The 17,139-nt window shown below is 45.1% G+C and overlaps 1 protein-coding gene across 1 annotated transcript in view; it reads left to right on the forward strand.

Annotated features, from left to right (window-relative positions):
• Positions 1-17,139, forward strand: part of DBF4B (DBF4B-CDC7 kinase regulatory subunit) — a 103,381-nt gene that overhangs the window by 27,853 nt on the left and 58,389 nt on the right. Inside the window, exons 5-9 of the mRNA XM_068262643.1 lie at positions 6,625-6,762; positions 6,896-6,946; positions 9,735-9,795; positions 13,612-13,661; positions 13,744-13,774. Coding sequence (XP_068118744.1) covers positions 6,625-6,762; positions 6,896-6,946; positions 9,735-9,795; positions 13,612-13,661; positions 13,744-13,774 — 331 coding nt within the window. The remainder of the gene's footprint in view (positions 1-6,624; positions 6,763-6,895; positions 6,947-9,734; positions 9,796-13,611; positions 13,662-13,743; positions 13,775-17,139) is intronic.

A 17,139-nucleotide genomic window follows, 5' to 3' on the forward strand; every position in this document is an offset into this window, starting at 1 on the left:
CCATAGAAACTAAACAAGCCTCGCCCACAGCTTCTCCAAAGAGCCTTGGCACTCTTAGCCTTAGTAGCAAGGGCTTATGGGAGCTCGGTCTGGGCAGGAGGAGGAGGTTACTAGCCAGAGATTTCAGAGGCAGTGGGGAGGAGGAGAGGTGAGTGAAGTTTTCACAGGCTGAGGGCTGGAGATACAGATCAGCTTGCCTGTGTGTAATGTTACAAAAAGAACATTGCTGCCCTCATTGTGTCTCACAGGAGTAAATAATCATAAACTTTTGAAGCTGTTGGCAGCTAGATATGCTGTGTAAGCTATCTAAACTTTAGATAAGATATATAGACAAGTTACTTGTTAGTTTTTCATCTCAGATCCGCTTTAAAGGGAACCAGAGAGGAACGGGGGGTGGAAAAAGAAAAAGATTTTATACATACCTGGGGCTTCTTCCAGCCCCATAAGCCTGAATCGCTCCCACGCCGCCGTCCTCAGCTTCCTGGATCCGCCGGTACCGGACCCGTCACTTCCGGCGGACGCGGCCAATTGTCCGCATCACAGGGGTTCCCTCCATACATGTACGCATGCGGCTGCGCAGTAGGCAGCCACATGCGTATCTGTATGGGGAGAGCACCCTGTGATGCGGAGAATTGGCCGCGTCCGCCGGCCGACTTGCCGACTCGCGGCAATGACGGGACCCGGTGGCGGCTGATGCAGGCAGCGGAGGAGTGCGACGTGGGAGCGATCCGTGCGTATGGGGCTGGAGGAAGCCCCAGGTATGTATATCTCATCCTCTCTGGTTCCCTTTAAGCATTTAATTCGATAGGAGCATCAAATCACATAAACTCTCAGTCAAGAACTATGGCCATTGCTGATCAATTAAATTAAAAACATGAAGCGTTTGATAAAAAAAAAAAAAAAAAAAACACAATGGCATGGTACAGCTGCCAAAATAGTGTGTTAAAAGTAGGTAGGCCTGCCAACATCTTTGTATAGGTTCTTTCCATGGAGCATTTTTAAAAAAGCATTAAGGAAACCTTTAGAATCCCCCAAGAGATGGACTAGACCAAAACCTGCCTGTGAGATGATCTGAAGCATCATATTATAACATACCTAATGTAATGGCCATACATGGATTGAAAAATGTACCGTATATAGCACATTTACTGTGGAACAATGTGTACATATTTATTTTAGTTCTCTGCCATAGTGCCCTCTAGATATGGTAATACTGGGCTGTACAGTGGCAGATTACTGGATTTTTTTCAATGTATTATTTGCTCCTAATCTGCATACCGCTGTAGAAAAGGAAAAAGAAAAAGCAGTGATACTGCCTATTATCTGGTTGTTTGGTAGGCCATAATATATACCCGATCATCTTACAAAGATGGTAAAAAAAGGCGATTGTACAAGGTTTCAGAAGATGCATCTGCCTAGCATAATTACATAGCTGTTGTTGGGCAATAAAATACAAAAAAAAAGACTTAGAGGCACTTCAGCCTAAACAAACATACTGCCATTAAATGACATTAGTTATGTTAATAGATAGCCCACCCTGTTTTTAAAAGACCAGGTCAAAGTTTGTGATTTCATGGGGGCAGCCATCTTTTTGGTTGAAAGGAGGAGGTGACAAGGAGCATGAGACGCAGTTCCATCTGTCCTGTGCCCTGATCACCCCTCCCAGCTGCTAGGCAACGAGAACGATGACATCGGAAATCCCATCATGCTTTGCACAGCATCAGGGGAAAAATGCCTGTGCAGATTTCATTGATGGGGTGGAGCTTAACTTCTGTGCAGCCAAAAATGAGGCTTGGGTATGAAAAACAAAGTTCTGATGCTGTGAATCTGTTAAAGAAACACAAAGCCTTTTCAGTGCTGCTGTGTCGATTTTTAGTCTGGAGGTTCACTATAAGATATGTATACATTACACTTAGGCATACAGAACTAGCAAGAGTGTCCTATATTACACTCTCTGCATGTCTGATTCTTAGAAAGTATAGGTTTAAAATGCTCCTAAACTCCTCTCTACTTTAAAGGATATGCAATATCATAATATCCATGAGATAGAAATGTGTATGCACATTGCACAACATACAGATAACTAGGCTGTGTTTCTTTTTGTTTTTGTTTTTTTTCTCTGCCTGAAAGAGTCAAACATCAGGCATGCAGTTGACCGTTTCTATCTGGTTTGGAATGGGTCAGAGGATAGCTTAAGGCCCCGTTCACATCACAGAACGCAGGCGCGTTCCGTTCAGAACACAACGCACAGGAACGCACGTCATGTGCGTCTCTGTGCGTTGTGTGGCTGATCCCATTCACTGAAAGTGAATGGGACAGCCACGCGTTTTTACAAAAAATGCGTGCAGCATGCGTTCCCGGACCGCACAGGTCCGGAACGCATGCAGTGTGGACATCAGACATTGCACTCTATGCAATGTCTGATGTCGTGCGTGTCGGCCACCTGCATGCGTTTCCAAAACGCGGCTGGAAACGCGTGCAGTGTGAACGGGGCCTAACCCTCATTGTTAAGTAATTACATCCATTAAACACTTTCCAGTCTGTAAATTGCTTCTGAGAGCAGGAAAGAGTTAAAAAGGGTCACTCTTTCACAGATTTTAGCTCTGACAAAAACTAGAATGGAATATAAAATAAAACTGGCATATCTAAAAAAGTCATTTTTAAGAGGAGGAAAGATTTTCACCTCGGATGTCCTTTTTTAAAGAAAAAATTGTTACAGTTCATTCAAATCTGCAGCGTGCAGTTCCTGGTTGAACTCAATGGACGTATGTCTTTTACAGTGGCTTGCAAAAGTATTCGGCCCCCTTGAAGTTTTCCACATTTTGTCACATTACTGCCACAAACATGAATCAATTTTATTGGAATTCCACATGAAAGACCAATACAAAGTGGTGTACACGTGAGGTGGAACGGAAATCATACATGATTCCAAACATTAAAAAAAAAAAAATAACTGCAAAGTGGGGTGTGCGTAATTATTCAGCCCCCTGAGTTAATACTTTGTAGAATCAGCTTTTGCTGTAATTACAGCTTCCAGTCTTTTAGGGTATGTCTCTACCAGCTTTGCACATCTAGAGACTGAAATCCTTGCCCATTCTTCTTTGCAAAACAGCTACAGCTCAGTCTGATTAGATGGACAGCGTTTGTGAACAGCAGTTTTCAGATCTTGCCACAGATTCTCAATTGGATTTAGATCTGGACTTTGACTGGGCCATTCTAACACATGGATATGTTTTGTTTTAAACCATTCAATTGTTGCCCTGGCTTTATGTTTAGGGTTATTGTCCTGCTGGAAGATGAACCTCCACCCCAGTCTCAAGTCTTTTGCAGCCTCCAAGAGGTTTTCTTCCAAGATTGCCCTGTATTTGGCTCCATCCATCTTCCCATCAACTCTGACCAGCTTCCCTGTCCCTGCTGAAGAGATGCACCCCCCGAGCATGATGCTGCCACCACCATATTTGACAGTGGGGATGGTGTGTTCAGAGTAATGTGCAGTGTTAGTTTTCTGCCACACATAGCGTTTTGCATTTTGGCCAAAAAGTTCCATTTTGGTCTCATCTGACCAGAGCACCTTCTTCCACATGGTTGCTGTGTCCCCCACATGGCTTGTGGCAAACTGCAAATGGAACTTCTTATGCTTTCTGTTAACAATGCCTTTCTTCTTGCCACTCTTCCATAAAGGCCAACTTTGTGCAGTGCATGACTAATAGTTGTCCTATGGACAGAGTCTCCCACCTGAGCTGTAGATCTCTGCAGCTCGTCCAGAGTCACCATGGGCCTCTTGACTGCATTTCTGATTAGCGCTCTCCTTGTTCGGCCTGTGAGTTTAGGTGGACGGCCTTGTCTTGGTAGGTGTACAGTTGTGCCATACTCCTTCCATTACTGAATGATCGCTTGAACAGTGCTCCGTGGGATGTTCAAGGCTTTGGAAATCTTTTTGTAGCCTAAGCCTGCTTTACATTTCTCAATAACTTTATCCCTGACCTGTCTTGTGTGTTCTTTGGACTTCACAGTGTTGTTGCTCCCAATATTCTCTTAGACAACCTGTGAGGCCATTAACCTCCTTAGCGGTATGGATGAGCTCAGCTCGTCTATTATCGCCGGAGGGCGCCGCTCAGGCCCCACTGGGCCGATTTGCTTTATTTTTTTTTTCAGACCCGCAGCAAGCGAATGCGCCGCTACGAGCCGCGATAGAGACCCCCCCCATACCCCATGCGCAGCCTGGCCAATCAAAGCCAGGCAGTGCTGCGGGGTGGATCGGAACTCCGGATGACGTCACGACGTCGATGACGCCATGGCGACGGGGGAAGCCCTAAAGGAAATCCCGTTCAGAACGGGATTTCCTTATGGGTGAGTGCGGCGGCAGCGATCGGAGGGGTGGGAGGGATAGCGCAGGGAGGGGGGAATAATGTAGCTAGCGCTAGGCTAGCTACATGATGGGGGGGGGGGGGGGGACACAAAAAGTACTGCTGCGCATCCCCCGTGGCGATCCAAATAGAACGCCAGGGTGGTTAAAGAGCAGCTGTATTTGTACTGACATTAGATTACACACAGGTGCACTCTATTTAGTCATTAGCACTCATCAGGCAATGTCTGTAGGCAACTGACTGCACTCAGACCAAAGGGGGCTGAATAATTACGCACACCCCACTTTGCAGTTATTTATTTGTAAAAAATGTTTGGAATCATGTATGATTTCCGTTCCACTTCTCACGTGTACACCACTTTGTATTGGTCTTTCATGTGGCATTCCAATAAAATTGATTCATATTTGTGGCAGTAATGTGACAAAATGTGGAAAACTTCAAGGGGGCCGAATACTTTTGCAAGCCACTGTAAGTAACTAGGCCTGAACAATAAATCTTATTTAAACCAAACTCTCGATCACCAAGATCACCATTTTGGAATCGTCAAAGTACCGTTTCTGTGATTACGTCGTTTCCACATGGTGGAAGTTTGAAGAAGCGGCTTTAAACTTACTCCAAGTCCGGGTGCATGCGGCCTGCAGCATCAGCAGTGTTGGACATTCCTTCCGACACGAGTCCATCGCTTTTCCTCCTCTCTTGCCGCCTCTTGTGCACAGCATACTTCCTGTTTCCTGTATGTCACATGACATACAGGAAGTATGCCGTGCATTAGATCCTGCAGGAGGTGAAGTGGAGAGATGACCATCGCTGGACTCATGCTGGAAGGTATGTCCAGCATGGCTGCAGCTTTGGGGACAGAGGGGGCGGCAGAGGGGAGACAGAGGGGGCGGCAGAGGGGAGACAGAGGAGGGGAGACAGAGGGGGCGGCACAGGGGAGACAGAGGGGGCGGCACAGGGGGCACAGAGTGGCCACAGAGAGACAAAAGGTACTCAAAGGGGGCAAGAGAGAGACCCAGAGGTGACACAAAGGGTGCACAAAGAGAGACCGGGATAGAGGCGCACAGAGGAGGGGAAAAATGGTTGATTTGAAGGAAATCGTGAATCAAAACGGAATCGTGACTTCGGATAGAAAATCGCTCAATTAAATTTTTTCCTAAAAGTGTTCAGGCCTGTAAGTAACTGTCTGCTTGCTGCTTTCATGGAAGCAGACATGGGGTTAAAATCCTGTGTCTACCAATTAGCTAGCAGTCAGGTGACACAGCTGGGTGATCAAATTACAACTTATTAGTCACAGATGAGGGAGGATTAGACATGCTAAACTCTCTAAATACATACAGGGTGCATTTCTCTGTTTTCCTTCTGTCCTGTACACGAGTTCAGGTGTCTTCTATTTGGTATAAAACATTTGCAATCTTTAGCTTGGTCAGGTTATCTCTCTGATCAGATTCAATGAGAGAGGGATCTATCAGACAATTGATTGTGGTGGCCATCTGACAATGTATGGCCACCTTAACCTCCTTAGCGGTAACCCCGCCGCGGAGGATATCTCAGCCCCTGGTGGGGCGATTCGCCCCATTTAAAGTGCTGTACGTGCAGCTAGCACTTTGCTAGCCGTGTGTACAGCTTGATAGCCGCCGCTGCGCGGCGATCGCACACAGCGGCGGAAGAGGGCCCCCCGCCAGAACCCTGCGCTGCCCGGACCAATGACTTCCGGGCTGCGCTAAGGGCTGGATCGGAGGCGTCTGACGTCAGGACGTCGGCTGACGTCCATGACATCATTCTGATCGTCACCATGGTGACAGGAAAGCCGAACGGGAATGCGTTCTATACGCTTTTCCCTGTTTGCTATTGATGCTGTTGACTATTGCATTAGAGGGACACATGCGCCCTCTAGTGTTTCATGTAGCTACTACTCTGGTAGCTTTACATGAAACAAAAACAAAAAAATGTATTTCCGCCTATTTGGCAGAATTAATTAACCGCCAGGAGGGTTAATTAAGTCAGAGCCTATGTGTGAGTGAATGGGTCCGTAGAGATGTGAATTGTCTGATGATCTGTGCAAAGTAATGCAGGGAAATATTATGTATGATTGCGTAATGAAAATATTTTAATGAAATGATTACTGTTTGTGGTTTTAAATGGAACAGTAATCTCTATTGGTAGGTATATGAATAACAATGTTTTGTATAAAGTTGATGGAATGAGCTCTTCAGATGAGATGAATGCTCAGTGTCTCGCCTGTGTCCTTCCCTCCAAGGTTATCGAAGGCTTCCTGAGCAGGGATGTCCATTATGTGGTGACAAGAAGCAGCAAAGCCTTGGATGGTTCTAGCGAAGGCTTAGCGAGTGATAAAAAAGGAGGGCGTGGTAAACGCCAAGCCACAGAAAACGTGGAGGTAAGAGGGAGGAGCCTCATCTACATACGGCAAAATTGCTGTTTTATTCCATTCCGCTGTTGGCGTCAGCTGACCTCTTACCACAAGCCACTTGTACCAGCTTCCTGGTGTAATGACGTTCTCTTTCTCTTAGCCGCCACTGTGTCGTGGGAAACAGCTGCTGAAGAAAGCTATTCAGAACCAGGTATGTCTTCCTGCAAGTGTCCCCAGATGAACCAGTGGGAATTACATAGCATTTTCTAGATTTGTTCCTTATTTGGTACTGAGATAAGGCAGCGCAGTGGCTAAAGCCCTGTACCATCAGAGGACTTTAAGCTAGCTGAAACAATTGTTCGGAGTGCTTTTAGTCAACAATCTGCAGCCAGACAGTGACCGCACATGCATGTTCACCTCTGCTGAGATGCCGGAACATTCCTCTGGAGAGGGGAGGTGAGGCAGAAAACTCCTTAGAGAGGACAAAGCAGTCAGCCAAAAAAAACGCCACTTGGCCAGTTGCTTGTAGCCTGTGTTTCAATAAGTACAATGGATTTGGGGGGGGGGGGGGGGGTGCTTGTACAGACATCAGACAGACAGCTGAAACCTTTAGCAATGGTTGCTTCAACAATCAAATGTTTAATGCCTGTTTGCACTCTTGCCTCGGACTCAGTTCCCACTTGTGTAAAAAACGTATCCGTGTCGCATACGGAACGTCGTGTCTCAACCTGCTCTGTTTTTCCAGACAAGTGGCTGCGTTGCTTACAGCCACCTACGGTGCAGCGCATCCACCCCTAGATTAAAACGCGTTGTGGAAGCCCATCGAGCGCTGAACTGGTCCGTTCTTATTTCGAATAGGCGGTTACCGTGCAGCTGCAGCAGAGCCTCATAGTGGGGGGGGTCCTGAATTCAGATTCCTTTCAGACACTATAACATGGAGGCCGCTTCAGCTTCTTCTTGGCTCAAAAAGTTACTTTCACAATCTCAGACCATTCTAGGAGATCATTTTGTCCTCAAGCAATTGGATGATTATGTATTTTTGTATTTTCAGTACTTGCAGCTGAAAAGTACCCTCTTCTTTATAGATGTGCTCTATGTGAAACCTAAACCAGGATGGTGGGAACGCATTTACACTGTTTGGTCTAAAACATCCATGGTCATCTATTTATTGAGGGAAATGATCTTAAGTTGCGCATCTGTATGTGGTCCCCTAGGATTATCAATTAGGTTAAAGTTCAGAGTCAGATGCTGCAATTAGTGCTGCTGAAATCCGGATCCGGGAGATACACGGATAGTAGCTATCAGGATATCTCTCAGTAAACCTGTGCGGGGGGGGGGGGGGGGGGGGGGGTCAATCTTACCTATCATGACGTCTTCTTCGTCCGTCCCTCGGCGCCTCCCACGATGCGCTCCAAGCGGCGGTCACGTGATTATAAACACTTCCTCCTTCAACCCAGAAGGAGGAAGTGTTTGTAGTCACGTGATCGCTGCTTGGAGCACATAGTGGGAGGGACCGAAGAAGACGTCAGACAGGTAAGTTTGACCACCCCGCACAGGTTTACTGGGAGATATCCGGATAGCAACCATCCGGGTATCTCCCGGATCCGGATTTGAGCAGCCCTGGTTGCAATCCATGGGGTGTTGGCCAGGTGCGGGTGTGAGCAGCCCTACCTCATGTAAAAGGACTAAGGTCCAGGGATTTTCCGACCTCATTCACGAGTAATCACTCACGATTCAAATGAGGGGATGAAAGGGTCATTTACCCATAGATCAGCGTCCTCCCTGCACTCCAAAGCGGTCCATGCATCCTAGTAGTCATGTCCAAGCCTCGCTTTTTTTTTTTTTTTTTTTTCCAATTTTAATAATTTAGGGCTCTTTTCCACTATGAAATGTGATTGCGATCGCGATTCCGATCGCAATCGTGTTTCAATTTCTACCATGCGATTGCGATTGAGCTACTATACTCATTAGGGCTCTTTTCCACTATGAAATGCGATTGCGATCACAATCGCGTTTCAATTTCCACCTTGAGATTGAGCTACTATACTCATTATAGTACAGCTCAATCGCATACAAAACACGGCAGAACGACTATTGCGATTTGACCAAAATCGCATCGCAATCGGATCACACTAATCTAAATTGCTGCTGCAGTTTCCATTAGTTTTAATGTACCTTGCGATTTGCGATCAGAATCAAATCGCAGATCGCAGGCTAGTGGAAAAAGCCCCTCAGTCCATGAGTTTAGCAAATGCTTGTCAATTGTTCAATTAATTAGACCTTACACTTTCTTATCTTGCTATTGATCGGAAATATTTCTTGAAAAGAAAAAAAATTACAACTGCTGTATTTGATAAATTTGTCTTCTTGTATGTAACATCAGTCTGCAAGGAGCTCCATTCCTGTATTCCCAGTACCCCTAAAATCAGTCACATCAGGGATACAGGTTCAGCGCCTCCGCCGCCTCATATATCTGCTGCAGTCAGCTCCAGTAAGTCCGCCGATCTGGGACCAACTGTGTCCCATTGCTGAGTGTGCTGTGCCTGCGCAGATACAGACCGCTCCCGATGTTGTGAGAGGGCGTGGCTAGACTGCGCCTACTGGCCCGCCACTTACTGGGGTCGATTGCGGAATATACAGGAGGCGGTAGAGAACGGCAAGGGAGCGATCAGCCTGGAGAATGCTGGATGAAGCCCCAGGTATGTATACATTTTCTCTACTGCTCCATCTCAAGTACACTTTAAATCTTGTTTTTGAGTTTTTTTTCCCCCCAATTTCTCCTCCATTTGGCATTTAATAGAAGTTTATAAAATGTGTATACAAATTAATAAATTGTGAAGTGCTTCCTGGAAAAAATATTCTCCACCTTGGATTGTAGCTGCTGGCGGGTTATGTTGCCTTGCAACTGAAATAAATGAAAATATTTACATCTGATTTTGCCGTGATGAAAAAATGTCTTCATCCTCTCTTTAACTTCTTCTCGTGTCTCATTGTCTCAGGAGTGTAGCAGTGTGCTGGCCAATGCCCGGTCCTGGGGAGTGTCCATCGTCCATGTAAACGGTATCCTTTATCTATGTCTTCCAAGGTTGAGTGTGACTGGCTGCATGAACAGGATACTTGCTCAAGATTTTGATGCTTATTGAGCCTTCCTAGAGTAAGAAGATGAGAATTCCCAGAAATACAACATAGGAAATGGTCATGGGCTCGACTGACTCAGCACACTATTGATTTATTATAGCATTTACAACATGTACGCCAACGTGTCAGACATTTCGTGGAGTCATCCCTTCCTCAGGTGATGACAGGTTGACACTGTGATGTGCATATATATTCTATAATGAATCAATACTGCTCTGAGTCAGTCGAGCTTGAAGTGAACCTCTAGACTAAAAATCGACTCAGCAGCACTGAAAAGGCCTGGTGTTTCTTTAACAGTTTCACAGCATCAGAACTGTTTCTCTTATACAAGCCTCATTTTTAGCTGCACAGAAGAAAACTGCCCGGGCAGTTTTCCCCTTATGCTGTGCAAAGCATGATGGGATTTCTGATGTTGTTGTTCTCGTTTTGGTGCAATTTTTTTTTTTTTTTTTTACATTTTGAATTTGACATTTGAAGCCTAGCGCATGCAGCTGGGAGGGGTGATCAGGACACAGGACAGTTGGAACTGTGTCTCCTGCTCCCTGTCACCTCCTTTCAACCAAAAAGCTGGCTGCCCGCATGACAAAGATGGCAGCCCCCATGAATCACAAACATTTGCCTGTTCTTTTAAAACAGGGTGAGTAAAAAATTATATTACCTATCTATTCTAATTAATATAACTAATGTGACTTAATAACAGTATGTTTAGGCTGAAGTTCCCCTTTGAGACCATTTTCTTTATTGGACTTTCCTTGGAGGGGCATGACCGTTGCCCTTCTGCCACTGTTGCTTCTGAGTATAGGAGAAAAATGCCTTATGGTGCCCATACATGGTACAATTTTTTTGCATTTTTTTTTCAGTTAAATCCCTTCGATTATCCCATTAGATTGAAAAAATAGCATAGTTGTTTTCGAGGTACCATACACGACCATTCGATAAGGCTGAAAATCCGGGGAAAATGATCGAATATGCTGAAAATTCAAATTGGGAAAAAAGATTGAGAGAAAAATAAAGTATTCGATCTAATGGTTTATTCAATCGGAAGTGACCTTTTTTCTCAACTGGAATCATCACTGGAATAAATGCTGCAATGTGTAGGGGAAAAAAAGGACATACTCACCACTCACATGCAAATCAGTAAGGGCGCAATTCCACTAGAGCGGCGCGCGTCTGCGAGACGCGAGCCGGCTCTTCTGGGTCTGCGGGGAAAACAGGCGAATCCCATCAGCCTTGCCATGCACGGCTATGGGATCCGCAGCCTACCGCGCCGATTCGGATGGAAAAGCCGGCCAAATCGCTATCGGTAGCAATTCGGCCGGCGTTACCATTGCACCCTATGGCAGGATTTCCCCGCACTATTCGCCTGCGGGGAAACTCTGCGGATTCGCGGCGGTTTCCGCTCAAGTGGAAACGCGCCCTAAGGGTTGATTCACTAAGCGACACTGATCAAGCAGCACAGCTTAGTGTGGCAGCGCAAGTAACATTTTCAAAGTAGGCACATTACTGCTGCAGCATGTACTACTCACTTACTCACACTACCCCAAAACTAATGGCCGCTCCAATTGTCCCACTCTGGGCCAGTGACTCCAGTGACTTTGTCTCCCTTCTGCCCGATGGTATGGCGGAGCTGGAGGGAGACCATCGGAGCAGTCACAGCAGTAAGTCCAGGGGGGGGAAAGGTGAAAAAAAGTTAGATCTAGCCGGAGCCCTGTGGCCGTGGCTACCCGTCAGGCGCCATCTAGTGACTACTTTGTGACCCTCACTGATAAGAAATTCTAACTATAAAGGTGTGTAGACACACACTACTATAAGGAACGACTGTTCCGTCGCACCCTCCCACTGGGCGGGCGTTCCAGCAACAGTAGAGCGTGTGTACAGTCTGTCTGCAGACTGATAAGGCTGGTGGATCTGCTGAGCGGATCGTTCAGAAACAGTTATCAGTCTGTCGACGGACTGTACACACGCTCTATCGCTGGAACGCCCGCCCAGTGGGAGGGTCCGACGGACCCGTCGTTCCTTATAAGTAGTGTGTGTGTACGCACCTTAAAACACTTTCCTGCTCTCAGAAGCCATTTTCTGCTAGGAAAGAGATAAAAAGGGTCAATAGATCGTAGATTTTAGCTCTGGCATAGTTCAATGAATGTGTCATTGAGCAAAAACAATAAAACAGGTAAAACTTAAAAAGTAGATTTAAACCTAAAATAAAACTGTAATATCTTAGTCATTTTAAGTGAAAGAAGATGGATACAATAATTTAGTTCATTAGTTTATTTTCGCTTCGGGTGTCCTTTAACTGCAAACCTTGTTTCAGCTTGCTTGTAGGTGAGCATGTAAAACAGTTATTCCATAGGATTCCCAACAAAGATTGGGAAGGGATAGTGTCCAGTCAGTGGGCTACTGTTATTCAGGTAGGGAATATGACTAACAAGCTTCTACTGTGAGGAGCTGGTTACTCAGGCAACAAAGTGGGATCTATCCACAGTCTCTATACTGCTCAATGAGAGTACAGACTCCAGGCTTAAAGAAGAAACGAAATTAAAAAAAAAAAAACTTTGTTCATATTGTATCCTCAGTATTAGAAATGACAATAATATTACCAAGTGCCGCCTCCACCATTGTTTAAATATTTTATAAGTGGTTTGCTGAATCAAATTGAGCCTAGCCTCAGCTTTCAAAATGCATGAAAGATGCAAATGAATACCACATGGAAACCGCGAACGCAAGCAATTTTTTTTTGTGATGCTGGGAGCCTGTGTAGTAGTTGTCCCAGCATGCAACACTATCTTTGCCTCGGTGGGGGGTGGATAGTCGTAAAAGGGCCAACAAAATGGACACAATCGGGCAGATTTTAGGTAGGTCTTATGTTAAACAGATGTTGGGAGATTGCACAAGGATTGTGTATTTAGATTATATTGTCTTTAGCCACCCTGAGTCTACATACTCCACATGAGAAGTTCAAAATATTGTAATTAAAATGTTACCTTAAAACACAGACTTTTAGGGCTAGTCCACACTCGGCGCTAGGAGCGCCGCTAGCCCGCGATCCTGATTTTAACTTAAATCTCGCGATTCTGCCGTGATTTGCGCTTGTAATTCCCGTTCAATAGAACCAGCCCTTAGTATTTTCCACAGTGGCATCTTCCAATTTACACTCATGACCGGTACAACTTAAAGAGAAACCGTGACCAAGAATTGACCTTCGTCCCAATCAGTAGCTGATATCCCCTCTCCCACGAGAGATCTATTCCTTTTCACAAACTGATCATCAGGAGGGCTCTGTATGGCTAATATTGTGGTGAAACCCCTCCCAAAGTGTGATGTCAGGACCATGGTCCTGACAGTTTCCTGTCTGTGAACCTCATTGCATTGTGGGAAATAATGGCTGTTTTACTGTTTACAACTGCAAAAAAAACAAGCAGCATCTCCTTCCACTGACATCACCTGCCAGCAGTAAAAATGTCACCATGTGGTAAATGTCAGAATGTAAATCGGGAAGAGGAAAGATTTTCCAATGGGCAAACACTGACTAAATCATTTATACATCATTATTGTAAAAAGTAAGCACTTTATTATACTGTATTTTCACTAGATGGGGCTGGTGTGCATTGTGGGGGTAAAACATGGCAAATGGTAAGATTACGATTACCCTATTTCCAAAAAAGGAAAAAAGAAACACACATATACATATTACAGTAATCTGGATTCTGTGAGTGTCTTTTTCTTTAACTCTGCCTCCAGAGGTGCTGGCGTGCATGGAGCGTTCCACAGTTGGTGCCAAGTCTGCAGAGGTGAGTTGTGCAGAAGTATCTCACTTACAGGTTTCTGGGAACTCTACCTGTGTGCTCTAATTGCATTGTCTTGTTTCTTTAGGTCCGTGTTGGAGCACGTAAGCCAGTTAAAGGTGAGTTGGAATACTAAATATGAGTGTTTAGCAATTCCCTCTCCAAGTTTGTCTCTGTAGAAATGAGGCCTTAGTTTCCATGTAAAAAAATGACTACAAATGGAAAAATCTGTAGTGGTTTGTTTGTTAAAGGCACACTATGGTGAAAAATTTTAAAATATAAAATATGTGCAAACATAGACGAATAAGAAGTGCATTTTTTTCCAGAGTAAAATGAGCCATAAATGACTTTTCTCCTATGTTGCTGTCACTTACAGTAGGTAGTAGAAATCTGACAGAAGTGACAGGTTTTGGACTAGTCTATCTCTTCATAGCGGATTCTCAGCAATGCTTTTATTCTTTATAAAGATATTCCCTAAAAAGGATTTAAACAACGATGCTGGCCAGCTTCCCTGCTCGCTACACTGTTTCTTGGTAGTTGGACAGAGCAACTGCCATTCACTAAGTGCTTTTGAAAATCAATAAATCCCTCAGAATCCCCTATGAAGAGGTGGACTAGCCCAAAACCTGTCACTTCTGTCAGATTTCTACTACCTACTGTAAGTAACAGCAACATAGGAGAAAAGTAATCTGTGACTCATTTTACTTATTTGTTTTCTTATTTTGTATATGTTTGCACATATATTAAATTTTACAATGTTTTGCCATAGCGCCCCTTTAAGTTAAAATTTTCTCTTCTATAAAAATAATGCATCTTTTAGAACCCACGTTATTTAGCTAGATAGACCTTGTCATTGGTGTTCCTGCGGGAAACAATATTTTAAGTAGACTTGTGAAGGCCATACTCCATAAGAACCTTGCAGATGTTCTTTGCTGTTAGTTTTATCACTCTCGGTGTCCCCGTTAGATATGTATGCCTTCCTGTTCTTGGTGACAGTGGTGTTTGGGCAGTGCAGTGGGGAATTTCCTCCAATGGATCCCAGACAGTGGTAGAAAGTTGACTGATGCTCAGTTCTGTCCCCACTCTCTCTTTCCATGACTATTGGTTGAAGTTCTGCTTGATACTTTGGCCTGGTTCCCACTGCACATGTTCCAGTTGGATCTTCAGAACATGCAATATTATAGCTGCAGTAACATGAGTTTTACCATAGAAAGCTCAGATAGCTGTTCCCACTAGATTGATGAGGCCTGAACACACTGCATGCTGCGTTTTTGGTGTTATTGCAGTTGCATCCCTTCCAGTGACATTGAATGAGACTTTGTAAGCACACTAAAAATTGCAGAGCAGGAAAAGTCTGACCAGTTGAGGAGGAACAGTGGCCCTTATCCTCCATAGTACCTGCTTTCTTATCTGGTTTCTGCAGGGACTCACAATCATCCACATATACAAGGAAAATTGTGAAAGGATAGTGCTCCTCACTGTCCTTAGTGATTTTTTTGTTTTTTTAAAGGGACTCCGAGCACCTCTCATGGGCATGCCTTTAAAGGAGTTCTGTGTAATTAAAAAAGTAACACAAGGTGACACTTACCTGGGGCTTCTATCGGCCCCCTGCAGCGGCAATGTCCCGCGCCGTTCCCCGCCGCATCACGCGAGTGATTACACTACGGCTGCGCGGCCGAGCTTTCACTTCCGCACGCGTCATCAGAGCTTACTGCGCAGGCATAGTACAAGAAAACTTCGTACTGCGCAGTAACCTTCCGATGACGCGAACGGGAGCGCGCATTATTTGTCTGTCGTCAGACGAATAATGCCCGATGCAGGCGGCGGGGTACGGCAGATCGGAGGAGGGCGGCATGGGACATTACCGCTGCAGGGGGCAGATGGAAGCCCAAAGTAAGTGTCAGCTTGTTTTACTTTTTAACTAGCACAGAACCCCTTTAAGCCAGACAGCTTCCAACAAAGTCGTGCTATGACCCCTCTGGAGGAGCCTCTTGCAATGGCCATGCGTGTCACTTCCTCTTCCTGCTTCATTCAGTGATGCTCTTCTCTAACAGAGAAGACAGGGGTGACCCTAACGTTATAACATAGTCAAGATGGCAGCCCAGATGTTTAAATTGAAAACTAACGAAAACTGTTTGGTGTAGAACGGCGATTCTGGCATCAAATAAGAGGAGAGCACAAGCTACAGAAAGGTATGCATCTTTAAGTACTTTGCAGTACTGGCTTAACGGCATGCCCATGAGAGGTGCTCGGAGTCCCTTTAAAGCGGACCTGAACTCTACTTTCTCTCTCTAAAAGATACTCAACAGCATATTGATAACATCCTGTGTTTCAAATTAGCTTATCTGCCATCTCTGCCATGGCAGTCAGTGCTATGGGGAGAGATTAAATTTCAAGTTGTGATTAGACACAGATGAGGGGGAATTAGACGGGCTAAACTCTCTAAATACATCCAGGGTGCATTTCTCTCTGTTTTGCTTCTGTCCTGAATCCAGAGGCGCCTTGAATCCGGCTACCGGCATTTAGTGGCACTTTATTTGGCCTGAGGAAGTGGCTGAGTTCCCACGAAACGCGTTGCCTGTGCTTTTTTTTTTTTAACTAATATCCATTCCTATATGGGTGTGTCATCATTGAAGTAAGCCACCTCATTTATTTCTGTTTTAGTTGATTTTAATGTATTTTATTCACCTCGGGCGCCTCTGTCTTTACCCTTTTTTACTGTCCTGTGCAAGAGTTCTGGTCCAGTTTGATAAGCTCAGGAATAGACACACAGTTGTGTTCTATGCGACGTTGGGAACATTTTTATATAGTTTCTATGTCGTGTCAGTCCAGTACTGCACAAACTGCAGCCCGCACAAGAGGCACAACCGACTAAACAGAAACGAGGCAAAAAAACAGAAATGACAGCTATCCTCAGTGCATGGATAATAATTCCAGTAAGCACATATGGTCTCAATTCATAAAGCATTACCGCACAGTGTTCTCCCCAGGCTCTTTTAGCTGTGTGCTCCACCCGGCTAGTTTTGGTGAGCACCCGGCTGTCATCGGCTCACCTCCTCCTCTGCTGTAAGCAAAGTTGTGCAGAGAAGCACCAGCCCTGAATTCTTTCATCTCGCCCCACCCGGCTACTTTTTCATGCCACCCGGTAGGAAAAGATTTCTCTGGAGAACACTGCCGCATTTGGTGATGCAGTAAACAGCTGATTTTACCAAACATCTTCAGCTTCAATTAATTTGCGAAGTCTGTCACTGCGCTGTAAAGTATAACTATCGACTCATGCGGTAAATACCTTTTAACCCCCTTGGCGGTATGATTCTTTCCGGATTTTAGTGTCTAAATGCGGTGCAATTTTGTGTGCACCCTTTCAGACCCTAAGACCTGGAAAAAAATTCATGCTGCCCGGGAGATCTGCAGCAGTTCTACAATCTCTCACCTCCCTGGCTCCAGCGCTGCAGTTATGCCTCCATCCTCCAGGTGGCGCTGC

Source organism: Hyperolius riggenbachi, chromosome 12 (assembly GCF_040937935.1).
Source record: "Hyperolius riggenbachi isolate aHypRig1 chromosome 12, aHypRig1.pri, whole genome shotgun sequence".
Lineage (NCBI taxonomy): Eukaryota > Metazoa > Chordata > Amphibia > Anura > Hyperoliidae > Hyperolius > Hyperolius riggenbachi.